The 9,442-nt window shown below is 37.8% G+C and overlaps 1 protein-coding gene across 1 annotated transcript; it reads left to right on the forward strand.

Moving 5' to 3' along the window:
• Window positions 1–817: 817 nt before the first annotated feature.
• LOC131437312 (L-lactate dehydrogenase) lies at window positions 818–8,499 on the forward strand. Its single transcript, XM_058606580.1, has 5 exons — window positions 818–1,155; window positions 1,388–1,523; window positions 1,580–1,697; window positions 6,814–7,403; window positions 7,462–8,499. Exons 2-5 carry the CDS (start codon window positions 1,401–1,403, stop codon window positions 7,624–7,626), a joined length of 996 nt encoding a protein of 331 aa, XP_058462563.1. The 5' UTR covers window positions 818–1,155; window positions 1,388–1,400; the 3' UTR covers window positions 7,627–8,499.
• Window positions 8,500–9,442: the final 943 nt, after the last annotated feature.

Genomic DNA, 9,442 nt, shown 5'->3' on the forward strand with positions numbered 1-9,442 from the left:
ATCGATTTTACGTGCGTTTTTCGCCGAATAGTCCACAAAATCCTTCCACAATCACCTTATTCGCCAGATTTGGCTCCGTGTGACTTCTGATTGTTCTTCATACTCAAAAGGCCACTTCGGGAAGCACGATGAGAGCCGAATCGAAGAAGGTGCTGAATGACCGTTGGGCATGCTTCGAGGCCTGGTAAAAAAACGTTGACACAAGTGTATTTTGTCGGAAGGGGATTGCTTTGAAAGGGATGGAATTAATTTAAAAAAATAAATAAATGAGACAAGTTTCATTTTATGATCACATTCCGGGTTCTCAGACACAGTAGTATGCTTCGGCGAAGAAAATTTCATGTATATTACCTTTTGAAATAAACATATTTGCGGACGTAAAAAAGGTTATCTTTCGTAAAAATTTAAAATTTGTCTATGAATTTAAATTTAAATTTTTGCGAAAGATATCCTTTATATTAACTAATAAACTAGAGTGAGGAAGGTCAATCAAACGCATCCGTCATATATCATACTCGAATGCAATATTAATCAAAAGTTGTTTAAATTTCATCACAATCAGCTCACATGTCGTACGCTGAGAACGAAATTCACTGGAAAACGTAACGCACTCACATCTACTGCAAACAATATGCCTTCAGTGGGTGGCGTGTAAGTTCCAAAACAAAATCTATGCCAACGTGCAAAAATCATCAATGACGGTGACGAGTATCGGCTTTTTCTAGCATGAGAGAGAGAGAAAGAAACGAAGAGTAACGACTCCGTTCATGTGGACACAATACTACTCCCCGTCTGTCTGCAGCAATCAACCGTCTCACTGACAAAACAGAGTGGAAACCCTTCAGACAGCTTTGTTCAGGGAACCAAACAGCACAATAATCATTACTTCCGACGGCATGTCGTCATCGGCGTTTTGAGCATTTCTCCTGGTAGCAGCGGTAACCGAAAAAGGTCACCTTCAGAGTCTCTTCCACCGAGAGGATATCCAAACGTAACGCCACGAAGTTTATATGTTGTGCCTGGGTCGACGCGTACTGGCATACGTATTCCGTCACTTGCACTGTTCATACGCGGTTCGCCAAAGCGGTGTGGTTTTCTACAGTACTAAAGTTGAAAGCACTTTTGTTTATCTGCTGGAAGCAATTGCTATTAAATGTGAGTTGGTGATTCATTCATTATTAGCGTAAAAATCGTGTATTAGTGGAATTTGTGTTATTAAAAAGTGGTGTGCGAAGCACATGGTGGTTCTCGAAACCGGGGGTTTCCAAAGTGACCTTGGGAAAAAATTTTGAATGAATGCTTGAACCGTGTGCTTGAAATTTTGAAAGTGACCTTTCGCTCAAGAGAAAATAACGGTGACCAATTTTCCGTCTTCGGTTCATTCCAGAAAATCAACAAAAATGTCTGTGAAAAATTTGCTGATGAAGGAAATTGCCGAACCGATGGCCACATCGGGAAACAAGGTTACCATCGTCGGTATCGGCCAGGTCGGTATGGCATGTGCCTTCAGTATCCTAACTCAGGTGAGTGGAATTTTGAGACCGGGATTCCCATCAACTAAAATGCATCAACCTAACAGAGTGTCTCCAGCGAGGTGGCCCTCATCGACGTCAACGCCGACAAACTGCAGGGCGAGATGTTGGATTTGCAGCATGGTTCAGCCTTCATGAAAAACGCCCAGGTCAATGCCAGTACAGGTACGTTCAACGGGGATTCGATTTCGGGAAATATTCTTACACTAGTGACGTTCGATACATGCCTGGCTTTCACTATCATTCAGACATCCTTGGGAGTAGCCTACATCTGATCAGAGGAGAGAGAGAGCACGAGAGAAGTTCTAAATAAAAAGTAAAAGTGACTAGGAGATTCATTGCACTCTTCAGCATGGGTCGAGTTTCCCACTCGCTAGTAGGTCACTGACAGCCAGGGAGGAAATATTGCACGATGTTGCGCATGCTTCAGAAAGAAATTTTTAAATTTTGCTCTCTGCGCTGCTTCCCGCGGTCGACAGCAGAAGAATGTAACTTTTTTTGGAACTGTTAGCAACAGTTATTTGATCTATCTTTCGTGGATTGCAACACGCCACTTTGAACGCGATTCACTTTGGTTAAATTTATTATAGTCAAATGTAGCGTATGATTCACCAACTGGTAAATTGACATAGAGTTGTTAATCGTTGGCATTAGCCGAAATTCACCGGAACGACTTGCAAGTATGCGATTTCGAAAAACAATCAGTGTCCGTTTAACGAAAGCAAGAAGAAGGCTAATCTGCTTATTGCTAATGTTGTACGCATGTCATTTGTCCCATTCTCGAACTCGTCATCTGAAATTTCAGTTTGACGAGATTAGAATGGTCTATACTGCTACAATCCAAAGCAAAGTCAAAGGCATTACATTCCTTTTGTGGAATTTTGCCTTTCTGTTTCAACAGACTTCACAGCCGATTCTTAGTGTACAGAATCATTGCATGGCTAGTACTATGGATCCTACTGACACTAAGAACCCTTCCAGGTCGGGGCTCGAACATACGACAACTGACTTGTAAGACCAGCGTCCTATGCATTGAACCGCCAACCCGGGAATCAATACAATCCATTCCATGTGAATAATCTTTCAGAGATTCGCTATATCATGGACTGAAATTCGTTTTATAATTATAAAACTGATATACTACTATAATTATTCCGGATGACCGATTCAAAAAAACGCTACTTTTGAAAGTCATTTGTCGTACATTCGAGCCCCCTGACCTGCAAGGATTCTTAGAACCGATTTAATCGCAGCACTATCCATCCAATTGTTCTGTACATTTACGAATTGGTTTTTAAGTTTATTGAAAAAGAATATCAAGTTCGGCATCGGAAAGTATCGCAATGACTTTGCTACAATCATTTTATAATGAATGATAGTTATTAAGGGCCGGATAGGGTCTAACACTTTTGAAAAATCATTTATTATTTTCTTTATATTTTTTTATAGTAAAACATTTCAAGAATATTCTGTGAAATTTTCAAGCCTATTGGAAGTTATGAACCTTTATCTATGGCTATCTCATTCTGCGAAACAGCAAATGCTCGGTGCACAGGCCCAAGATTTCTACTTCGATAGACTTCAAAACTTGACAAAACATTCTTGAAATGTTTCATTATAATAAATTATAAAAGACAAAATGGGATTGTTTGAAAATATTAGACCGTACGGGCTCCCTGGAGTAATAAATTGTTTCCATTGATTTTATAGACAAAAAACATTAAACGCGTTAATCTCGAAAGCAGGTTTTAAAAATCCGTGTCCATCGTCATTCAAAATTTACTGCACCTTTTTTTTTTTAAAAAAATTTTGCACACACTTTCTACATATAAAAGACCAGACCTCAACGTTTTCCTTTTCGTTGTTTGTTACTTTGGGGAGGTTTAACAGTTACAAAATGGTGGATTTTTTCGTGAAAAATCGTAGTTTTCACTTTGAACAACCACCAAAAATTTAAAAAATCAAACAGAAACGTTGGGAACTTCTACTCTATCTATGCTATGCTTTGCTATCTATGCTTTGATTTGTTGACTTCTGATTAGTGATTATTAGTGATTGATCGGCTTTAATACGTTTCATTTGAATCAAAGTTTGTTGAGACCACATGAGCCATCTCCGAGAAAAGTTAGTGAACATTTTGCAATGTTTTGCTCATTTTACACCATAATTCTAGGACCGGACGTCAGATCCAGATAAAATTCAGGAACTTTGTATGGGACCTCGAGAGCACCAATAGATGGTCGTATTTCGGGTATTTGAACTCAAATTCCGAGCAGAACTCGAATCCGACGAGGCAAAATAAAACCTACCAAATAATGAGAAAAAAATCGGTGGCAGAGCATAGTTTAATCATGTAATAAATTTATAAAATAGTTTTATAATATATGAAAGACAATTAAGGACTACAATAATAACAGAACCGCATCGGTAAAGCACAGTGTACAAGCAAGAATCTTCTCCATCAAAAATGTGTCTGGCACCAGAATTTATATATACAGATTTATACCACCCGGAAACAGACCCGACAACGGTTCCCGTCAGATCAGATTTGGGTTAGGAACTAGAATTTCTCGGGCTCGGATTGGGCATGGGTAGAGATTTTTATTCTTAATCGGGTTTGAGTTAAGATAAAAATCGAACTCGGGTCGGATACGGGATTCATGTTTAAGAGTTATGGCTCATTTAATCAACAAGGGAAATAATATTATGCAATTTCCACGACATGTGAATCAATAATATATATGAAAAAAAACCTGAATGAAAACCATCATCGAAATTAAATTTACTTGAAATGTGTTGTCATTGAATAGCATTGTATTATTGAATTAACACCTTGTTTTGCCTTCAAATAATGTAGTATAAAGTAACTTTATATTAAATTTCCTGCTCCAAATATGTGCATAGAAAAATATGTGAATTCACAAAATATTTTTGTCTGTGTAGGATTTCGAAAGATAAAGGATAAAGAATGTCTGAAGCAAGTCGCACTTTTAAATAGATTTATCTTAGTACTTTTTAAAAGTGATGAATGTTCATTTTTTAATATAATGCAACATAGCATTTAATTTCAAAAAATTTTGTTCGTTCTTCCTCAACTTGTGGAAATATAAGTCATAAGCCAAAGAATAGTAAATTTCGGCGCTGATCCAACCCAAATCGTAAATTTTCTGAGCACCGTTTCCCAATACACTGAGGGTTTTTTTACGCGGGGGATACGTACCGCGTAAAAAACCGCGCTTAAAAACCGCGTAACTTCGGAAATACGCGTAAAAATCAACCTTCAAACTAAAGAAAAACAAATGTTTTGATGCCAAATATCTTAGAAATGCATGAAACGTCCAGATGTGGTGAAATCTCAAAAAAATTTACTTTGTGAAAATCGACTTTGGGACAAAACCGCGTAAAAAGAGACCCCAGTGTAATGAGGAAAATGACTAAATATAACATAAATGATTCAAATATGTGTCGATCATACCCAGCTTTTCAAGCAAACTTACTTATGTCAGAATGCATTGAATATGTTATAGATAAACTGTAAAAATGAGTCCTTTTTGACACTTGAATATGTCGGTTTCAGAAGATGTACACACCTAGAAATAACCGTGTAAATTTACGTCTTCTGAGTCCGGCATATATGAGCGTCAAAAATAATTCAATTTTACAGTAAATATAACGTACATTTAATTCATTCTGACATACTTTTAAGTGCTAAAATATGTAAATTTACACGTTTGCTATGACTCATATGACTTACACGTTTGCACATACACACTTAAAAAAAACCCTGTGATTTTACATCTTATTAGATGCACTTAAATGGAGCGTTGCAGTTTACGCAAATTTACGTTGAAGAACATTTAATATTGTGTCTAAAACTCCATGACATGAAATTCATTGAAATAAAAAAATAAAATACTGTAGCAATCACCGCGACTTGAACCGAGAATCATTGGATCGCTAGTTCATCTGATAATCGACTGAGCCACAGAAGCATGCAGGCTGGTAAAAGGTGCATTTAGAACGCAAGTTACAGTCGAAACCATTAAAATTCAAGCTCATCTAACATTTGACAAATTAGGTCTTTATGAATTACGGGGCTACCACGTTTGGCATAAAGCCGTTTGGCATAATACCGTTTGGCATAACGACATTTGGCATAATGGTTATTTGGCATAATGGTCATTTGGCATAACAGATTAAGATGCTGCTTAATAGAAATTGATCTAATTTACTGCAATTTTGAAAGGTCTAACACGTGTAAACTTACATGTTTCAGAGCTTAAAAATATGTCAGAATGCATTTTAATTTGTGCTCGATCAACTGTAAAGATGAGTCATGACTCGAACATGGTGGCATCAGAAGATGTAAATTTACTAGATTTTTCAAAGTGTGTTGATTCAAACATCGTGTAAATTCCGTTATTGTTTTGCTGTGCAGGTAACCAATGAGCACAGACTAATGGACATTATGACAGCATACAAATCGTTATTTGGATTTTCAATGACTCTTGCTTGAATATCGAATACAGCTAAACATTGCTAATGTTTGTGGTTAGTGTATGCACAACATTTTGAATCAAGATTGCTGATTTAAAGCAAGAATAATGTTCAATACCTTTTGTTGGTTACCTAGGATGTGAACGTCTGGGGTTTATTCTAGGCTAACTGAACAAGTGGGCAATATGTGCACTGAATAGCCAATTTGTAAAGTTCAGTATTGCTATGTTAAATCATTTTATGAAATCTTTTGTAGCATTTCATTCTTGGCAATATTTCAAGATGTTTCAATTAATACACAAAGCATTGCGAATACAAACATTCCAGCATACTTGATAATACGTTCTATATTAAATTCATCGACCAAGCACGCATTTTAATCAAAATCGCACACGCCGTACCTTATCCGTCGCATTAGCCAAATGTCAACCTCAATTGACATCAATTGTAACATCCGTTGACGTTTCCAGAATCAAATCGTCCAAGCTGAGTTAAAAATAATCAAGTTAGTATCATTAGCCAAAAAAATTGATAGCTCGTGCGGCCTTGGCACATAATCGATTATACTTGTTCTGTTTACTAACAATGTGGCGTGTCACTGACCGTCAAATCATACATTGAATCACACCGCTGTGTGTATTCGTATATATTTGCTGCACGACACACATGCAACATACAGGTGGCACCCTCTGTGTGTGGAAATTTCATGCATCGTTCGTTTATTCGTAACAGTTACCACCCCGAAAACATAAACTCTTTACTGATATTAATTTTCTCATTCCAGATTTCGCGGTTTCCGCCAATTCCCGTTTAATCGTAATCACGGCCGGTGTTCGCCAAAAGGAAGGTGAGAGCCGTCTGAATCTGGTTCAGCGCAACTGTGACATCCTCAAGGGAATCATCCCCAAACTGGTCGAACTTAGTCCCGACTGCATTCTGCTGGTCGTTTCGAATCCAGTCGACATCCTCACATATGTCGCCTGGAAATTGTCCGGTCTTCCGAAGAACCGCGTCATTGGTTCCGGTACCAATCTCGATTCATCTCGTTTCCGATTCCTGATGTCGCAACGATTGGGTGTCGCTCCGACCTCATGTCACGGTTGGATCATTGGTGAGCACGGTGATAGTTCCGTTCCGGTTTGGTCCGGCGTGAACGTTGCCGGTGTACGATTAGCCGAAATCAATCCAGCCATCGGAACGTCAGACGACCAGGAAAAGTGGGGCGAACTACATCACGAAGTCGTCAACAGTGCCTACGAAGTCATCAAACTGAAGGGATACACTTCCTGGGCTATCGGACTCAGTGTTGCCTCACTGGCATCGGCTTTTCTGAGGAACACTTACAACGTACATGCCGTGTCCACTCTGGTCTCGGTTAGTATTCTTTATAATTGATTTTTAAACGTGAATACTAACGACAGTATACTTTTAGGGAGAGCATGGAATCAACGACGAAGTGTATCTATCTCTACCCTGTGTCTTAGGCAGAAACGGAGTGTCTCATGTAGTGAAACAAATTCTCACAGCTGAAGAAACTAACAAACTGCAGACATCGGCAAAAATCATGGCTGAGGTTCAAGCCGGCATTAAGTTTTAGATACTTTTAGCACTTTTAGGGCATTATTAAATTATTATATTTATTGGTAAGGGAGTATAGCTAATCTTCAACTGCAAAAAATAGAAACTACTTTTTCTAACCACGCGCACCAAATATCTTATGTCGTTTTCGTTTTTAAATTTCACTACACCGGTGTAGCGAAAGCTGCACCTAAACCGTTCGTTTTTACCAATTGCACTACACCAGTGCTACACTTTTTCTGCACCGATACCACTGGTGTAGCACTCATCAAAAGTTTGGTGTAGCTCTGTGCAATGGACTCGTTTATTGTAGTCAATGGTTACTGTTTATGTTTTCGTAATTTTTGTTCGTTTATTCATGCCTCCGTGTAGCACTGCACCGGTGTAGTGCAAATTAAAAACGAAAACGCCATTAATGTTCACCTCTCTCCAAAAATCTCTTTCGTAGTTTATGATAGAAAATATTGTCTTAAGAGAACGCATTGATCAAAACTGAAGCATTTGTTTTGACTAAAACTAAAAATCTCTGTTGACTAAGCAAAAATGAAAATTTATCAGAGCAAAACACAGCCTACCTCGGAAAGCATTTATACACAATTCGGAATTAAAGAATTGGAAACGAATGTTTTTTTAAACAGATCAAAATTAATGTAGAATAAAGTATTATTTCTCAAGGCATGATCAGTAATAACCAGTGACTAGGTTAGCTTAGATGAGAAGATTAGTGTATTTCTATCACAAAAAAAAACACACTACTAACAGATGATGTATTCGATGCCTTTGGATCATCGGTCTTTTCCGGCCAGAGCAGGCAGTCGAAGTAGAAGCCACCTATGAAGCCACTCAACTAAATGTGCGGAACTAAAATATGAAATAAATATTATTCCAACAATTTTGTTTGTTTTTCCTCAATCAAGATATCGATGAAAAAATTCAAAAATAGTTTGTCCACTAATGCTGAACCACAGAAAACAGATATACAGGCTAGTATATGAATTGTGTGTAAAATTTGCTGATTAATCGTGGCGAATAATTGCATATGTCATCACGATCGACACTATTTTGGGTTCTACATTCACGTCACGCTAGATTTTTGCTGTTGGTTAACGTGTGATTCAAACGACGTGGAAATGAAGTTGTCTTTTACACTTATTGTATGAGAATTGGTAAAATTATTCTGGCTGCAATAATTCTATAACAGTCAGAACTTTGTTATCGTTCAGGAACGTAGCGAAACGTTTTGAATGTTCGGGCGAATAACATCCTTTTCTATCTCTAAGGCGATTTCTGTTAAAAGGATATGTTCACTTCACTTGAATTTTTCAATTTCATGTAAAAACTGGTCTTTCAACAACATCAGTTGATTTTACGAATATATAAGAAAAAAAAACAAATCGCAAAAATTTAAGTATTTTCATCACTTAATTTGCCAATGCAGATTTTGACAGTGAAACTTGGGCTCTTTTCATCTGGTTGATGTTTTTTTCATTCATTGCCCTAAAGCTAAATTGGAGCCGGCTGGCAATGGTTGATGCCCTCGTCTGCTACCCAGTTGGGAAAAAATGGACCTGAAACACGAAACATTTTTTGTCATATACCAATCAATTCAGCTCGACCAACTGAGCAAATGTCCGTGTGTGTGTGTGTGTGTGTGTGTGTGTTTGTTGTCAACAAAGAGGTCGAGATCTCAGAGATGGCTAGACCGATTTTGATCAAACTAGTCGCAAATGAAAGGTACCCCAATTTATATCAATAGCCGTATTTCTGGTTAAACTTTCTCTCGCATACCGAAAGCAGGCTGATTGCGGTTGATGAAAATCGATTGATATTACGAA

This window comes from Malaya genurostris, chromosome 3 (genome assembly GCF_030247185.1).
Source record: "Malaya genurostris strain Urasoe2022 chromosome 3, Malgen_1.1, whole genome shotgun sequence".
Lineage (NCBI taxonomy): Eukaryota > Metazoa > Arthropoda > Insecta > Diptera > Culicidae > Malaya > Malaya genurostris.

Coding starts and splice junctions, on each gene's coding strand:
- LOC131437312 (XM_058606580.1), top strand. CDS start 1,401: ATGTCTGTGAAAAATTTGCTGATGAAGGAAATTGCCGAACCGATGGCC. Junction 1,698..6,813: donor CCAGGTCAATGCCAGTACAG/GTACGTTCAACG, acceptor TTCTCATTCCAG/ATTTCGCGGTTTCCGCCAAT. Junction 7,404..7,461: donor CCGTGTCCACTCTGGTCTCG/GTTAGTATTCTT, acceptor GTATACTTTTAG/GGAGAGCATGGAATCAACGA.